The sequence below is a fragment of the Aotus nancymaae genome, unplaced genomic scaffold (genome assembly GCF_030222135.1).
Source record: "Aotus nancymaae isolate 86718 unplaced genomic scaffold, 86718_ANA_hifiasm-v0.15.2.pri h1tg000010l, whole genome shotgun sequence".
Classification (NCBI taxonomy): domain Eukaryota; kingdom Metazoa; phylum Chordata; class Mammalia; order Primates; family Aotidae; genus Aotus; species Aotus nancymaae.
The window spans coordinates 4,623,793-4,642,804 of record NW_026988421.1 but is presented as its reverse complement, the minus strand read 5'-3'; the positions used below and the strand labels follow the sequence as shown (position 1 = coordinate 4,642,804).

General features: G+C 46.1%; 1 protein-coding gene across 2 annotated transcripts in view; it reads right to left on the bottom strand.

Annotated features, from left to right (window-relative positions):
- The window catches only part of CUNH10orf90 (chromosome unknown C10orf90 homolog), a 241,488-nt gene that overhangs the window by 30,734 nt on the left and 191,742 nt on the right, over positions 1 to 19,012 (bottom strand). For both annotated transcript variants that reach the window (XM_021671703.2, XM_064373650.1), the window contains exon 5: positions 1,643 to 1,827. In XM_021671703.2, the coding sequence (XP_021527378.2) occupies positions 1,643 to 1,827 (185 nt within the window). The remainder of the gene's footprint in view (positions 1 to 1,642; positions 1,828 to 19,012) is intronic.

Genomic DNA, 19,012 nt, shown 5'->3' with positions numbered 1-19,012 from the left:
TTCTGGGTAGAATGAGCTGGGAGGAAACCTTTACCTATGCAGAAGACTCTGTGAGCTCCGCAAGCCATGTCAGAAGTCCCTGTGTCTCTACTTCCTCCTCTGCTCTCCCACCTCCATGCACCAAGCCACTCACACAGGTCTCCTGAACAAGACTAACTGCTGTTCTGCTCCACGCCAGACACTGGGCTGGCTGCTCTACATGTATTCATCACCTCTTGGGAGTCCCACATCAATTCAAGAAGGCAGGCCATATTTCTTTGCATTTGACAGATGCAAAGTGGTAGTTTGGTAGATCACATGGTAACACCTCATCCGTGGCAGCCCTGTTCTTTTCCTGCACTGCCTTTCATGGTTTTAACTTACTATTCCTGGAGTGTCTGCTCAAGTTGTCCCCGGCCTGAAGTACCACCCATAGCCATTGTCTCAAGTTCCATCTACCTCAGGAAGCCCCATTGAAACGCCCTGTTCAGCCAGAGCATGGCACTTCACCAACGGCCTTGAGCAACAGTGAGTCGCACATTTACCTCCGTGCTAGGCTGTGAGCTCCAGGAAGTCATAGGCCATGTCTCATTGACAATGCATCACTCACACAGTAGGAGTCCTGCACATATATGCTCAGCAAAGGCCCACTGGGCGTGCTGCCATGACCGAAACGTTCCTCTGCCCCCTTCTTCTTCCTCTGGCAGCTCAGAGTGCCTAGGGGTAGGCAGTATGGGCTCAGTCTGTGTCATGTATGTACCCCTGGCAGCTATGCTGGGGAAGGAGTCTTCTTGGCCAGCTCCCTCCATGGTGCCAGCCACCAGGAACAGAGAGCCAAAAGGTATAAGTCACTGGATATGCTGAAGCTTCAAGAGAGTTCTGTGTCTAAAGAGATGGCCCCTGGGAACAGCCTGGTGGCTCAGGTGTAGCTGCCGCCTTGACTGCCCACCCTGCCAAGAATGGCCTTGGAGACTTTAGGGGCACTACGAATGCCTCACTCAGGTCCCCTCAAGGTCCCCTGGGTACAGGAGCCGGCCAATGGAGCCATCTCCACTACTGCAACTGCAGAGTGTTTGCAACCTCATTAAATGCCTTCTAAGAAGGCGTGGCTAGCTGCGCAATACAGTTAGCAGAGGCTTTCTCTGAGGTGGGTTGCCCTCCTAATTTTTATCTCTCTGTATTTTTTAAACTTCATAAAATGTATGCATACTACTTCTGCGAAAAGATGCCAAACGAAAACTTTCCTATCCTTCTATTCCTGACCATGTGACCTTGGGCAACTTCGTCTCTCGAAGGCTCAATGTCCTCATCTGAAGGCACTGAGATCTGGAGCCCCTGTAGGCTCCTGCCCGCTGGGAGTCTTGCATGGATTGGAGGCACTGATGCCTAGGAAGTGACCTGTAGGATGCTGGAGCATCCATCACTGCTGCTGTCACTGTCACTACTGATAGTACTTGATCTTCATTCTAACCTGGAGGAGTCAGTGTCATTATCTTCATTATTCAAACGTGACACATGGCCTGGAAAGCTTAGGGGACCTGCCCAGTTACACAGTTGCTATGAAGTGAAGTCAGGTGGTGAAAGTAAGGTTGCGTGCTCACGGACTCCCCAGGAAATCTCTCCCCTTGGCAGGAATCAAGCCAGGACACACAGAAGGCCTTACTTGCAAGGTCAAGGATCTTGCAGGCATTTGCTGAGGCTCAGAACAGTCTTCAGACAGGCCAGGGCTCCCTGCTCCCTCCGGGGGTGCTGGCGAGGGTGCTGCTGGGGAGGGCTCAGGCGTGGTGGGGTCCTCACTCTTCTTACATTCCTTTATTTTTACAACCAAGTCACAGCATGTGTAATCTCCTAGGAGAGAAGATTTAGAATCCCATTTAGAGGGCACCAAGTGATTTTCTCCTGACTCCTCAATACCATTAGACACAGAAGACAATTTTGAAAATAGAAACGCCAGTGGATTATTAATGGGCCTTGTTAAGCCGACGAGATCATGCATGCCTCATCACAGAGCCCCCGGCCGCCCTGGTCACAAGCAAGAACGTTGGCATTCAGCCAGACTTCATGACCGGCTAATTATGCCAGGGAGGTATTCCCTAGTCTTCTGATAGTTAGGATGGCTTTGCTCAAAATGAAAGAAACTTTTCTATTCAGTGCTTCATTTTAAGTGTGTCCTGTCCAATTATTACAGTTCGGTTGTTTTGGGACAGTGTATTAATCTACCTAGTGCCTGCTACACTAATGATATAAGGACAGGGCACCGATATTCAATTGCAGAGCCCTCCCCTGCATTTGCTGGAGACAGCCACTGGCTTGGCATAAGTAATTGGGATGACTTCTCTCTCAAGGCTGGTTTTGGCCTCTTCCTGGGGCCATTTTGACTTTCCCTTGTGGAAAAAGTCAGGAACAGCACCTCAGGTAGGAGAGTTTCTGATGGATTGGGGATTAATGTGTATTCGCTGGGCACTTACTGGCCTCAGCCTGCAAAACATCACCCTTCACTCTGTCCTTAGCCTACCCCTCCCAGATAAGCTCATGACGTGCCTCACTGTACCTTCCCTCAATACAGCTCCCTGAAACCACCCCAGTTCTGAAACGCACTGTAGCCTCTCCCTCACCCCTCACCCACGTGCTCACCTATCTCCATAAAGCCCCTTAGATTCCTCTGCCCAGTGGACTCCTACCTCCAGGTTGAGTCAGTTCAAACCTTCCAAAAGCCTCCCTCCCCTTCCCAAGGCAGGACCCATCCCTGCCTCTGCTATGTCACCCCAGGGAACACACATTGCTCATTCAGCAGCATTCATTATCAAGTACAGTTGGAAGATGACATTTTAACCCCACAGGCCTATGACTCCCTGGAGGGCGGGACCATATCATACGCACCCTGCATCTCTCCACAGCACTGCGCCAGGTGTCCAAAAGGCGCTCATTCTGTAGAATGAGTGGAGAGGTGGCCTTCTGGAGGCTCACAGGTCCGTGGGATGCATCTCCATGATTACAACAACTGCAACGATTACCACTCACCATTCACACCTGGGTCCTCCCTAGCCTGGGTCAGCTGTCCAACCTCTGCTCAAAACCCACCCACAGTTCCTGTTACCTACAAGCCCAGGCCAACTGGACTTTCCATGGCTGTTCATGGTGGATGTCACACCTGGTAGGGCTTTGGAGTCCCTAACAACAGCACACCACTTAGAAGGTTTCCAGTCATGCGCTTTCATTTTTCTGAGCATTTGCTCCGGTTCCTTCTGGAAGATTTCCCTGTGACAACCCTCCCCCCACCACCCTCATCCCCGCTGCCACCCCTTCAGGCTTAACACTAGCCTCAAACCCCCTCCTGCAGAGTTAACGTTGGCTTCTGCCGTACTGTTTCCATGTCTTCTTGGGAGCATTTTTTCTAGTTCACCCTGCGCACAGGGAAGGAAGCCACAGTTGCTCTGCCTCCTTCTCTACCATTCTCCCCAGCACCAGAACCAGAAACCCAAGGGCCAACCCTAACACTCCCGCCTATTCACTGCTCAGAGACCCATCCATTGGATCCTGAGCGTCTCTGCGGCCACAGCCCCTCCTGCACAGTAACGCCGCGCCCTCCTCGCTGGCTGGGCCTCAGCCCCCACCACGCTCCTCTCCCATCTGTCCTCCACATTGCACACGAGACAGTAGTTTCCTCTCGAGCAAATCTAATTATGTCTCTTCCCCTTCAAAGGCTTGGTTCTGCCTTCAATCCAGACTTCCTAAGTGGGTTTAGAAAGGCCTTGCGACCTGACCCACGTGACCCCTGCAGACTCACGCCAGCCACTGCCACCCCCACAACCCCTGCGTCCTGGCCCCCCACCCTCTACAGGTCCCCACATCAACCCTGTTCTTCCTGTCAGCTCCTTGCTTCGTGTGTGCCTTTCCCTTAGGCTGCAATGCTCCTTCAAATCAAGTCTGATTTGCTAACATCAAGTTCCTGCTCAAAGTCACTTACTTGCAAAGATGCCTCTGCACAGACCCTCCTTGGAGTATCAGGGGCCGTCCTCGGCTTCCCCACGGCCCACCACAGACAGAGCTATGCTGCTGACTGTTTCCTGTACCAACTGAGAGCCTAGAGTACAGGGGATACCAAGCACAGTGCCTGGCATACAGTAGGTGTTTAATAAATGCTTCTGTAAACAATTAAGAGCTAGGGATTAACTTGGGTTCCAAGTGAAATGACTTTTCTCAATTGCCATAACCAATTTCCATTTCACAACCCAAGCTGCTATCTTTCTTTCTATTCTCTTCCATAGTGCTTTGAGAACATCTTTACAGTGATGGGAAATCTAGTTTCCTGCGGACATAACCGTCACCACAGGACATTTTTCCAATGTGTTCTTGCTTCCCGCTCTATATCATTGTTCATTGTACCATTTAGTAGTGGTCAGCAACTGACCTCCAGAGAAATGATGACTGTGTTCTAATTCTTGGTTTCTTGCTCTGTGGGAGGCTGAGTTTGGGACCTACCTTTTGGGCACGTGAGTTCCAGTGTCTCACGCTTGTTAAGCACCGGGCACATGTGGGAGCCTCACCCCTTAGCCATTATCCCTGTTAGGTAGTCACGGGGCCACAGTCACCCCAGCATGCCTGCTGCCTTCAGAGCAGCCACACACACCTGCATCTCCACCCTTTCTTGGCTGAGCCCAGGAAGGTGCTATGCCCCCTGTGTGTGGTCTTCTCTTCTCTCAGCCTCAGAGGGTACTGGCCTTACACACAGTGGGACTGAAGATCCCTGACCCACCTAGGCTGCCTCCTGGGTGCTTGGGAGGTTATTACTTGGCAACCATTTAAACTTGCTGGCCCTGTCCCCTCTCCGCTCTCCCATTTGGAGAAGGGGAGTCTTCATCAGGTGAACGGTATGCACGAGGTTCAGGTAGGCACACAACCACTTTCCATCGAATGTCTAGACAGAATGACCTCACCCGCCGCTGCCCTCTCTCCTCACCTTGGGGGAACTCGCTTTCTATCTGAACGCCATTGTCTTCCTGCGGAGATGCGCATACATCTTGTAAGGGGCAAAGAAACCCAGGAAAAGGGATTCTGGGTTTCAGGAAGCTTTGATGTCCTCTCAGTGGGCTCAGAAAGGTCTCTAGACAGACAGTCATCGCTTGGAGAGCTATCCCCAAAGGGAAGGAAACGTTTAGTGGGCTTCTGTTCCACTGGAGGAGCAGACAGAGTCAGGCATGCTTCTCCTGGTTGCCTTTTGCTGCTTCCAGAAAATACTTTTGTGTGTACTAAAAATAAAATGAGAGTTGTGCTCAAAACTGATGAATCCAATCTAATGTACTGACTTCTACCACACATGGTGCTTTTCTGGGGACAGACTTGAAGGCTACAGCACTACAAGTTCAGTTAGGAGCTCCATTTGTATATGGTGCTGTGGACTTGAAAGAGACTGTGCTTGGTGGTGTCCTTAGGAACTCATAGTACACTCTCTGCAGTGAGCAATACAGTGAGTGAGTTAGCATCTTGATTCTGGGGTCAGAATACCTGAGTTCAAATCCCACCTTTGGTACATTTAAACTATCTAGCCTCACCTATAAACTTGGGCTGAGGTAATAATATGATGGACTAACAATATTAAATTACTTAATTTATATTATTTAGGTTTCTCTAATAAGTATATATTTCTATAACAAATCATGTATTTTATATAACATGTCTATATTATATAACTCTTAAATATGAAGATTGAGGTCATGTTATAATGAAATAGTAATGTACGTAGAGTGTTTAGCACAGCACCTGATGCACAGTCAGCTTTGAATAAATGTTCGTTATGATTACTATTGCAGAAGCATTGGTGCTGAGTTACGTACTATGGCAAATACAGAGGTAGAAAACAATTTATCTGGTCAATGTGCGTCGCTCTATAAAGCAGTGGATTTAAAGACATGTACAGCGTGTGGCTTGTTTCCACGTTGTACTATCAGAAGCCTGGAAGCCACCGCATGTCCACTGATAGGGACTAGTTAAATAAATTATGGTACATCCACGCTCTGCAACGATTAGAAAGAGCGAGGCAGTTGCTCTTGGGTGGATGTGGGTTAATCTGTAAGATACATTATTTAGTGAACAAAGCAAAATGCAGGGCAGTGTGCTTCCCCAGTAAATGCTTCTAGACTCAGATATCTCTCAAAGGACGTGGAAGATGCGGGAGACTGTTGTCTCAGGAGAGGGCAATGTAACACTAGGAATTGGGAGTGGAAGACAGAATTTCTTTTCACCACCCATTTTGTACTCTTTGATTTTTTTAAACCTCTTTTATTTTGGAATGCCCTATACATTCTTTAAAGAGTCACTCAATTTTAAGTAAGGGAGGGACCACACCAAGTTGTCCCCCACCCTGTGCTGATACCACCCAAGAGAAATGGCCCCACCATTGCTGCCAGTGGGAGTGCATCCTAGCCTTCCTGTGTGTTGGGACAGAAAAAACATATTGGGAATCCCTGGAATAATAAAAGTTATGCCAATATTCTTGCTCTACTTTCTCAAATGTCTTATGTATAAAAAGAAATCGAACTCTTGACTATCTGGCTCTGATACTAACACCAACCTCTCTCATCAATTTCTCAGAAATCTGCAATTTTCCCACCCGCTCTGTCCTGGAGTCCCCACTGCTCCAGCCAGTGGGAGCAGGCTGCATGGGGTGGAGCCAGGCTGTGTGGTATACAGGGAAGACCAAAGACTCTAGGGCGAGAGGGTCCCCAAAGCACCTTCCTGGTTGTAGGATCCAGCACAGGTGAGGCCACTTGAGAACCATCAATTTTCTTATTCACCAAGAGGGGGAACCCAGCTTTCCATGTTCTTATACACAGATTAACAGAATGTAGGTAAAAAGTACCTGCAGGCCCCAGTGTCAGATACATAGGAAGTACCAAAAATAAGGAAACTGTTATTAGCCTTTGCCATTTGGAGACGTTTGTCTACCTATTGTAAAGTTGGCTTAGCTAAATTGTACAGAAAAATGTTTCCAAACATTTATTTCAAAACATTGATTCTGTTTAAGAATAAAATATTGCAGACAGCAAAGGTCTGCAAATAGCCATACATCACTTTTTTCTTTTTTTGGAGATGGAGTCTCACTCTGTCACCCAGGCTGGAGTGCAGTGGCGCGATCTCGGCACACTGCAACCTCCGCCTCCTGGGTTCAAGTGATTCTCCTGCCTCAGCCTTCCGAGGAACTGGAATTACAGGTGCGTGCCACCATGCCCAGCTAATTTTTTTGTATTTTTAGTATAGACGGGGTTGCACCATGTTAGCCAGGATGGTCTCGATCTCCTGACCTCGTGATCTGCCCACCTTGGCCTTCCAAAGTGTTGGGATTATAAGCATGAGCCACCACACTCGGCCACATTACTTTCTTTTATTAAAGCTCTCTGATAGAATAAAAAATCAAATTAGTTATCAATGATGCAGTCTCAATCTGCCAGGTAATATGGATCCAGCCTGGCGTTAGATTTTTAAAATTAATGTAATTATTTATAGATTTATAGAGATCAACAGATCAATATTTTTATCTATCTACCTACCTAGCTACCTATCTGTCTATCTCTATCTATCTATCTATCTATCTATCTATCTATCTATCTATCTATCATCTGTCTATTTATCTATCTCTGGTTTATTGTAAATTTTTATGTGAATGATCCTGTGTAAGTCAGATGTCCAGGCTATGACTTGAAAGAGTTAAACTAACTCAGAGAAAGTAGAAGGTGGTTAGTGTACTGGAGAAAAGAAATTTGCAGCCAAAGAAGGACTTTCCTGACAACTGATTGATCAGGTCTCATTTCGTGCATTCTGAAATGCACAATCGTCAGCCGTGCAGTCACCCACAGGTGGGCCCTCACAGGACAAGGCTGCACGCATGCTCTTTTCTTCCCATGCACTCCACGTGCAGGTGGGACTGGGAGTTCTCTGTTCATGCTCAACATTCTAAACTGCATCACCCTGGTGAGGACCCACAGCCACCGCAGGCTCTGCCCATCTCGAGAGAAGCCTACGGAAGCAGCCACCTATCCCAGGCATTTCCATTTATTGGACTGGCACTTAAAGCACCCCCCCCCGAGTCTAACACATGGAGAGGGCTGGGCCATCCTGAGTGTCCTTTAAATAGAAACGACGTTCCCCATGTCCCCTTTTCTCAAACTGGTTGACATGCCATAGTGCAACAATCTCACAAATTTGCTTATCCCAGAATTGAGCAGTAGGAAGTGAACAAAAACCAACAGATTCTGCCCAACAGTTGTAAATTCCTTCTATTGAGCTCATATCCTTTCATGTCCTTGACTCATAGAAGAGCCCATTGGGTCATGATGCAGTGCCCATTTATGCTTTCCTCAAGTTCATTGTATTGTGAAATACATTATATTTACAGCATAAAGATATTGAATAGACTAAACAGAGCACCCACAGAGAAGCAGACTATTTCCCGGGCTTCAGACATCTGAGCTGCTCTTGGATGATACCCACCCACATTCTACAAGACAGGACGATTCACCTCAATTGTGGGTCACTCCATTCATTCCTTTTGTCTCTAATCTTTCCATCTATGCAGGTACCCCTAACCAACAGGCTTTTATACCAAAATTCCCACTAGCAAGCACAAAGCTAGCTATTTTAAGGTAAGGACATCATTGCATCTGTTTGACAAAAGCTTCCAGAGGAAGCTTCAGCAGGTTGGCTGGTCCATAGCTCCCATGTGAGTTTATGGGAGGCCCATAGCTCCCATGTGAGTTTATGGGATATGATTCTGGGGAAGAAAGTGAAAAAGGATGAATGAGTCCTGGACACCAGGGGCTGACCACAGTTGGCATCAGGCAGGGCTGGCATGTGACTGGGCATGCTGGCAGGCAGGAGTAGCATCAGGGGAGTGGGCTGGTCTGGATTTTCTGTTCCTGACCCCATCATGTTCAACTGCAGGCCTTAGGGATAAGTTGAAGCAGGACACTCTGCAGTGAAATGTGAGCTCTGTGGAAACCCACATAGGGCAGGGACTGGGGGTGGTGGAGTTTCAAGGACCTCACTGACACATCATCAAGACAAGCCGAGAAGAGGCATGTATCTGGGCTGGGTGGGGATGCTGCCAGCCCATGCACATCTTTAGGACAATATGAGAAAAAGATGTGTCTTTTTCAAGACATTTCGCCTCCATTGGCCAGAAAATGTCACCATAAGCCAATTTGATAGAAAAAGATACTTTATTGCTTCTCTCCAAATATTGTGCAAATCTCTGATGTTCTTATATGAGCTCCTGTTGAGCCAGTGGCTCCCCACAGGCATACGGTTCTCATAACTGTGGCAATTTTGTTCACAGTAGAAAAACCAAAAGCATGAGTTGTTGCTAAGGAGAGAAACCAGTACAATAGCAAGAAAACCATGAAAAGCAGACACACAAGCCCAGAGAGTGCAGCCGCACAGGGAAGTTTAATAGCCCAAGGCAGGTAAATATCACATAGAACTCGCATTTGAATCATTCATATCCAGATTAGTTTAAATTGTGTTAAAGGTATTCTGGTCTTGAAGATGAAACTTAGCTCTTTAGAACATTCATTCTTTCAAGAAGAAAAAGATTGTCTCCGAGGTTTTGGGTCACAGCTCTGTTCACCCTCCTGCCCTCTTAAAACAGACTTTAACCAAGCACTCAGCCAGAGACCTTTCTGAACAAAGCAGGCCTCCCTGCATGTAACCCACACATTTCCCCCACATGCTGATGTTGCGGATGGTGACGTTTTCTACCCTCAGAATCTGGGCCGTCTTACAACCAACTGTCTTAAGCGTTCCAGTAACCAAAGCTTGTGTCATTGTCTCTGGGCTATCAACATAAATACCAATTTCTCGACTCAACTGCAGGGTGGCCCTTGGCATCTCCTAAAAGCCCTAATGCTCTTTGCCATGAACCTAAGCAGCCCCAGACTGCCTTCTGCTCTCAATGCCTTTGCAAAGCTATCGGGTCTGCATTTTATACGTACAGTACCTGTGTGACCTCTTCCTCTGACCTGGGTTCTCCTCCAGCAAGCCCCATAACTACAGCCTCTAACTAAAAACCAATTAAGAGAGGTTGGCAGGCTTAGGTGTCTGCTGAACACCCACTTTGCATGGGCACCTGCAGGTGAGTTGAGGACTCTCAAAGTCCTTTTAGCAGAACTTTACTGTCTCCTTTTGGCAAGCAAGAGGCTGCTGCAGAGGGGAGGGAAGGCGTTCTTCTGCACATTGTATGCTGCAGAGGGCGGGGAAGGCATTCTTCTGCATGTTGCATGCTGCAAGGGAGAAGAGAGGGCATTCTTCTGCATGTTGCATGCTGCAGTGGGGGAAAGACATTCTTCTGAGTGTTGCATAATGCAGCGGGGGAGGCATTCTTCTGCATGTTGTGTGCTGCAGAGGGGGAGAAGGCATTTTTCTGAGTGTTGCATAATGCATGGGGGAAGGCATTCTTCTGTATGTTGTGTGCTGCAGAGGGGGAGAAGGCATTTTTCTGCATGTTGCATGCTGCAGTGGGGGGAAGACATTCTTCTGAGTGTTGCATAATGCATGGGGGGAGGCATTCTTCTGTATGTTGTGTGCTGCAGAGGGGGAGAAGGCATTCTTCTGCATGTTGCATGCTGCAGAGGGGGAGGGAAGGCATTCTTCAGCATGTTGCATGCTAATCCATAGACATGGAGGCCACAAAGAGGAAGGAAGAGGCAGTAACAGCGGGCACTCTAATTGCACAGCTTTTCAAGCAAGTTTTGTTTGCTTTATTCTTTTCCTTTCAGAGGAGTGAGAAAACCTAAAACCACCTCCACTTACAATGCATGGAAGATGAAATAAAAGAAAGTCAAGTTCGTTTGTGGCCTTTTAAGAAACAAGAGGTTGAGCATGGTGACTCACACATGTAATCCCAGCACTTTGGGAGGCTGAGGCATGAAGATTGCTTGAGTGTAAGGGTTCAAGCTCAGCCTGGGCAACATAGTAAGACCCTATCTCCACAGAAAATTAAAAAAAAAATTAGCCAAGCATGGTGACATGTGCCTGTGCTCTGAGTTACTCTAGAGGCTGAGATGGGAAGATCACTTGAGCCCAGCAGTCTGAGGTTGCAGTGAGCTGTGATTGTACCACTTCACTCCAGCCTGTGTGACAGAGCAAGACTCTGTAGCAAAAACAAAAAACAAAAAACAAACAAAAAAAACCCCAGAAAAACAAAAAGGAAGAAAGAAGAAAAGAGAAGAGAAAAAAAAGAAATGAAAGAACAAGCCTTTTACATGCACAAGGCTGGTAGATAGTTCTGGTTTTTTTTTTCTGGTTAACGCTTCAACTTTTGGCTGCAGGTTAAAACGTTATTTCCTCATGAGGGATCGGGTCTCCATTTGGTATCGCTGTATTTCACCGCATCCAGACTTCTGTTTAAAATCAACCGATAATGGTTTCAGCACATTTCTGTTCAATTTCTATGTAGTGACGTTGCAGCCCAGGAAGGGAGTCAGAAAAGGTGGGAGGAGGCCGGCAGCAAATGGGATAAACAGCTCCCGGCAGAGAGGATGGGAGCAGTGACCTGCGTTACCCACAAAGACAATCCACAGCAAAAGCAGAGTTGGAGTTGGCGCCACTGGGAAGAGGAAGGAGAGAGAAGGAATGGGAATGCCAAGGAGGACAGCCAACCTGAAAATCAACACGCAGGGATGAAGGGGCAACAGCGGGACTGGAGGAAGCACACAGGGAGGGGGTCCTTCCTCGCCAGGAAACCAGACTTCCTACAAATGCCTTCCTAGACAGTAAACAGGTTTCTTCTGCTATAAATGTCAACCATTAGATTCTTTTCTCCCTAAAGAAGCAGACCTCAGGAGCTGAGAGGCTGATGACCAAGAAACCAGACTGACTTGTAAACAGTGGTAGTGATATAGGAAAAGAACCTTCCTTCTCCTGGAAGCTTGGGCAGATGGTCAGGAAGGGAGAACCATCATTAAGGTGCCAGTGGGCTGTTAGGATGCTACTATGCAAATTCAGTGATCAGAAGTACTCTATGTATTCAGAGAAAAAGGGGGGAAAATCCCCAGTATATTCAATGGTATTGTTCTAGTGTCAAGTTTCAAGGTACCATGTGGGGAATTGTGCAAGCAACTCTCATTTGTGATAAACACTCGCATGCAGTTGCTGCAAAGTAGGAATATATATTTATCTCCCCACCCAAGGAATATCTAGAAAGGACTGGATAACTAGCCGGTTCTAGTTATCCGTTATTATTCTGTTATTAGCTAGTTATGATTATTCCACTAATGTCATAAACTTAGATGTTTTCATGTTGATGAACAGAAGTCTTAAAACATACAAAACTATTTGGAAGGCAGAAATAAAACGCAAACACAAACACACACGCACACCCTCACGCCTGTCTGTTTCCTAATAACAAGATTACCTCTACTACTCTGCAAATCATGATCAATAGAAACAAGTTCCAATTAATTATTAGATCACATCTTTCTACCTTCCTTTCAGGAGGTAGAGTCCCAGATTATCAGTTACCCCACAGTCCTTTACCCCCAAAGCATGGCTCAGATTCTGGAAGCACAAAGAAAAATAACTTCTTAAGCTTTTCCTAAAACGTACTGCTAAAGTTTCCAAAAGTGATCCTTTGAAGGGATAATTATATTTTTCACCATTTAAAAAACCTTTTTCTAAATTGTAAAAGCAATAAATGGTCACTGTAAAAAAAAAATCTGACCTATAGAAAAGTATTAAAAATTAAAATACTGGCAATCTGACACTCCCCAAAATGCTCACAGTCTCTGGGAGCTCTGACATATTTCTGGTGCATTCATTTATGAGCTTTTCCCTTCATTTCTTTTATTTCCACTTTGGATACAGCTTGTAACTCAAGTGGATCGCCCTCTCCCATATTCACACCCAGTGACACATAAAAACACAGGTGTATTGAGACATTCCTGTTTGGGAGTGGAGCTAGGGCGGCAGGTCCCTTGCTACTGATGGGCCTCCTTTCTGGCTGCCTAGAAATTTCAGCAGGCTTTCAGTCTCCTCCCACTTTTGCTTTCCTCGGTACTCTGACAATTACCAAGAAGGCAATGCTGCATGTTAAAAATTGGGGGAAAAAATAAATCAAGGTAGTCTTCCAGGTGTGGAAGGGAACAGCACAGAGGAATCTTGATCAAGGTCTCTGAAGAGTGAAATCTCTGCTCAGGACCAGATGCTCATCCTAGAATTACTGGATGTGTACGTGCATGCATGCATGTAAGTGTGTGTATGTCTGTGTGTGTGCATGTGTATGAGTGAAGAAGGGAGCTGGCTTCCACGTCAGGCTTTTAACCCACTACCCTCATCTGAGGGTACTGAGCTTTTAGCACTGCAGGGAGGGAGGCAACAAAGTTTATTTGTGGGTTTCTCCTGCTCCCTCAAATGAATTTTTTGACCTCTTTATCTTCCATTTAACTGTTTATTGAGTAAATACTATGTGCCAGGAAATCTTATAGGACACTTGGGATGCAACAGTGAATAAAAACATTCTTGCCTTCATGACTCCTACATCCAATGGCCATCATCTCCACACCAGCCCCCGTTCCTACAATCACAGCCTGGTATGTATCTGCACCCACAGCCGCTTCACCTCTGAGCTTGTAGATTAAAGTCTCCTACTCTCTGACTATATCCACTAACTCTTCTAGCTCACAGAATGCTACTCTGTTCATGCCTTTTACTCAGCATCACTGAGACCTCAAGTCCCCACCACCCCTTTAGGGCACTTTTCCCATTGCTTGGATTAATAGGCATTAATATCAGGGTGGTGAGTGCAATCCCACCAAGTGCCCAGAAGAGAACAAGAATGAGAACGGTTTAAGGACTCCTACAGTCAGCCTAGCTTTCTTCTTTCCTGTCCTTCAACTATGCTCAGAAAAGGGACTACAGAAATTTAAAATAGTGTAAGTACAAATGCATCTGCTAGAACAAAAACACAAACCTTAAATACCAAAACAAAACAAACAGATGTAAATGCATATGTAACAAGGAATACATATCTTGGAAAGAAATACAGCAAGTATGAAAAATAAAAATAATTATTAACTTACGATGATGTTGACACCAAACATTGGTCATATCAACAAATGTGAATGGACTTAACTCATCTTTGAAAAGAAAAAGACTCTCGATGTGACTTGTAAAACAAGGGAAGTTTGGCAATGCCTGACAAAGCCACATCTGAACATACCTTGCAATTCAGCAATTCCCCTACGAGGATTCCACTGCGATGGGACTTACAAGACAGCCTGCAGGCCTCCCCCAGCATCATTAGGTCATTCGCTTTGTCCTCTGTCAGCAAGTAAGCCAAGGGCAAGTTGCAGAGATCTAAGGATGAGGGGTGAGGCCCGTGAGGAATAATGGCCCTTCCATAGAAGGAATGGACATCATTTTGATTTGCATTTGGGCACACTAGGCTGGCTCCCTCAGAGAGTCAATTTCGACTCCAGCACTGAGTGGTGGACGTCACCTGTGCTGGGTAGTCCAAATCACCAAACAAATACACCCAACACGTGGTAGCTGGCTGACAGAGCCCTGGAGGCTTCAAGCTAAGGGGCGTGGAGAGACCATTTTGAAAGCCGAAAGGCAGCACGCCACAAAACATCTTGAATAAGACCAAAATTTCCAGGCAGGCCAGGGAGGGCCCCAGCAAGATCAGTGAGTAAGGGCTCGTGAAGACTAGAGTAAGACCTTCATCATCCTTCAGCTGATCTTAATGCTTAGGCTTCAGCCCCGGGATGGTCCACACACAGGCAGATCTTGATGTTCCTCATCTTGACTTTCATACATTTTAGAACATCCCCCTATGAGAATTTACATGCACTGATTCGGAACATTGGCGCATGAACTCGCCACGGCCTCCTGCTCAGGACGCTGCCCTCATCATTAGCATGGCCGTCATTCCTGTTTGGACAGCCGTTTCCTGGCAACAATTTGAACATATACTACATCTTCTCCTCTTCATAAAAATGAGTAGCAAATGGGTGTATGAGCATGCTTGGCAAAACTTAATCATGCTAATTAAGTTAAAGATGGAGATCATTAGGTGCTAGAAGAAGCAAATCTTTAACCTTAACTCATAGTCATGAGACTTAAGCCTGGGTTGATTTCATGCTGAGTTGTGAAGGAAATGAACAAAATTGAAGAGTCAGTTTGAAATGTGAAATATATAAGACCAAACACTAGGCCTGCGGAGGAATGATTAAATCAGAAGTTTTATATTACTGTTGAGAGCTCTGATCACAGAATCCCCCTTCTAATATATATATATATTTTTTGGTACATATTCAACATCCAAACGTGTTTTCTGGACATTGACTATAAGGGATCCATGGTTTAGGTGCTTTGTGGGCAGGGGCCAGGAGAGAGACACGCTGCCTGGCACACGATACCGCCTTTTCCTGCCTCTCCCGGGCAGTCTTGTTCCTCCCTCCAGCCCTGTCAGACCCTCATTTCCACTACAAGCTCTGGAAACCCCATTTTGGGAAGATATAAATATCTTAGAGGATTCCATGTCAGGAAAGGAAGTGAATTCCAAGCCTGCAGGATTCCCGTGGAAAAGACCCTGAGTTCCACTTCTCAGCGCTCCTGGGGCCACTGCAAGCGCTTCCTAGCCTGGCTGACATCATTTGTCCGCTTTTCTCAGACACTTTTTGCAAATCTCAATCATGTCAACCCAAACTCAGCTGGAAACACGTGGCCCTGTGTGCATCTCCTTCTAAGAATACCGTGCCCTTTGAAGAACTATTTTTGACAGTCAGAATTGGAGACAGTCCCCAGGGCTTCTGAAGAGAAGCACATGCCACATGAAAATAGTCACTAAGAATAAATCAAGCGACCAAAGGAGCCCGCTTCAGCACCGGCCAGGCTGCAGGCAGGATGCAAGGAAGGCGACACTGACCCCAGCTGGTTTTCTCTGCCTCCGTCTCCTGTGACTGCGAGGCTTAGACATTTAATGTCCTTTTGTTGCCGATTGCCTCCCCAAATGAGGACCATTTCTCAATGCAATAAACAGGTGGTGCTGCACCAGACAAACGCTCAGCTTTCTAATCACTCCCATTTAACGCGGACTTCCTGAGTTATTTATTTCTCTTCACTGAGAGTAATTCATAAGAAACAAAACATATTTGGTTTATGGCTTTGTCCCGTGAGACCACTTAGGCATAGAAAAATAAAAATATGCTTAACTGTTTCTTGAAAACTACATGAATGTTTGTACCTAGGAAAAGCATTTCCCTTACACCCTAAGAAGGGAGGAATTTCTTTTGGAAAAGAAATGTATCAACATTTATTTTTTTTTAAATCCTCATTTTGGAGCAATGTGGAGAAGGCAAAATTCTGACATTTTTAAATGCTCAGTGAATGCAGCTGAGTGTTGTTTTATATAAAATCACACCCCCAGCAGTGAATTATGCAGAATGACTGTAGGATCTGTGTATTTTCCCCCAGACCTCCCCTTTTTTGGGTCAGAACATTCAACACTTTTAAAAGAATACGAAAAAAAAAAAAAGATAGTTGATTACTTTTCAGTGGACTTTTAAACCTCAGAACACCCCAGTCAAGTTTTCCTAAAGCTTCTCTCAGGAAGATCAGCCTGCCGTGTCTCACACTGTCTGCGTCTACCCAGTAACTGCCACATGCCTTTGTGTTTTGCCTTGACACCTTTCAAAGAAATCTTTTTTAGAACGAGCACAGATCCCCTTAAAAAATGAGTTTTCAGGCAGCTGGTCTTTACATTGCATTGGTGCTTGTTTCTTTAAGAAAAAAAAAAAAGAATGGTCATTGTTAACATCTTACATGTTGGCATTAGAGAAGCAGGGCCAGGGGTACAAGAGAGCTCTTTGTACTATTTTTGCTCCATTTCCGTAGCCTAAATGTGCCACATTTCTAAAAATGGTCATTTGTGATAGATTTAAAAAGTTCCTCATGGAGTAGCAGCTTTTCATTTAGTTGAGTCACTTCTCAGTAGCTTTGCCATACATACAATCTCTGCATCTGTTGATTCACCAGAAATGGCATAAACATATCTGTAAGATCCTGTGCTATATTTACTAAAGCACCCAGGTGCATCTGATCATGGTGTAGTTCCCATCAATCTGTTGGAGAGACAGGTCACCAGCTGCTCAGAATCCCACCAAGCCCAGCTCTGTTGACAGTCCCCCAGGGAGACCATGAATAAAATCTCTCAGGATGGTTGGTTTGTGACATGGCATCATTTGAGAAAGACAGAAGGCACTGAAAAGAATTTGGAATATAGGCCTTTGGAATAATTTGGAACCCCTGGAATAAATAACTGGGATCTATTCTCACCTGGTTATGCCACCCACCAAGTGGGTGATGATGCACAGGTCACTCCATCCATCTGATCTCAAGCTCCTCACCTACATCACAGGCTGATCACCATCCTGCTCCAGGAGGGGGAAACGGGACCACTGGGAAATGTGACAAGGATGATGCACTGCACAAATGCAAGCCTTCATTGCAATTTTCTCAGCCCTAGGATGGCCCATAGTGAAGGCATGACTTTAAAGAGAGGATCTGTAAGTGACATAGATAGACTTTGTTCTTTATTTTAAATCTAAGAAAAAAAAAATACACACAAGATGACACAGAGAGGCAGGAAGCCAGTTTGCTAAATCCTTGACCCATGTCTCACCGCTATGCTCAAAAATGGCTATTTCCTGCCCATTTTGCCAGAGTAACTGGATGAAGGCCAGATGAAGATCAATGCAGGTTAGGGGTGTGACCATCTTGTAGGGTGAGCTAAGGGCTGTCCTTTGGATAGAACAAAGTGCTCTGAGGGAGGAGGTTCTGCTGTCCAACACCTCTGCCTTTGGTCCTGTCCTTTCAATGTGCCAACTCCCTTCTTGTGTTATGTCCCCTGGGGAGCAGGGGAAATGGAGCTGCCTGTGGGAACTGGAGGAGATCTGAGACCCTCAGTGAACTTTAAATGCAAAACAGGAATCAAGTGGGGGTGACATCAACCTCTGCCCCTCTGTGCCCTTCCCTGCAGGAACCAGCTACTCTAACTCTTCTCACCTTCAAAGATGCCTGTAAGCACCTTGGTCAGATTCATTTGGACATTGAAATTCACACTAGGGTGGGGAAAGGGGCTGAGAGGCATATAGTGAGACGTGCGCTGAACACCTGCTCTACCCCAGGGTGTGAGGAGTAAAGAACATGATTATCCAAGGCCAACCAGTGAATAGGAACGTCTGGACCCTTCTATGACAAGGCTGCAAGCACTGATGGAAAGAGCTGTGCATCATTCCAGTGTGGACGGTCCTCCCGATGGGCTTCCCATGGAGCTGGGGCTCAGGTTCACTCTGGTTGAATTGAAATGAATTACAATTGTACACATTTATCAGAGAAGACCAGTCAAGTGGGCAAGCTCTAGGGCCACACTGGTGTAGACTTTGGAGTTGGGATGAGAATCCAGTAAGAAGGGGGCTCAATCCAAACGGCATGGGATTTCTGGTAAGCTGTGCAGAGCCTGCCCAGCCCAGATCCAGAGGGCAAAGAGCTGGGCCAGAGAAGGTGCCCCTGGGTGCTGAGCTCCTGAGAGGCCCTGATCCTTTAATCCAAACTCATCCTGCATGGGAGTCTGACTTGGGCAGGGCCCACCCCCTCCAGGATGCAGCTGATAAGAGGCATGGCAGCAAGGCCTCCCCATAGTCGAGGGCACACTGTTATTTATACACTTGGGGTTATTCTTTTCCTCCATGAAGATGCCTTTCTCCCATTAAGGCTAATGGGAGTCATGTGGCTGAACTGAAGGCATTTCATTTTCCAGATTTTCTAAAAATAAAATGTGGAGAAGGAAAACATATGTATTATTTCTATTTGGGATTTCAAGAACATAAACAAAAAGGAACCAGAGAGATTCACTGCCCAAGAGATCCACTTCCTTCTCAATTATAGTAGCCAATTGTCATTAATTGGTTTCAGAGTGGAGTAATGTGAAATCCTGCTCAATTTCTCACATGGACACAGTTTAAGCAATGCTCTTGTTATT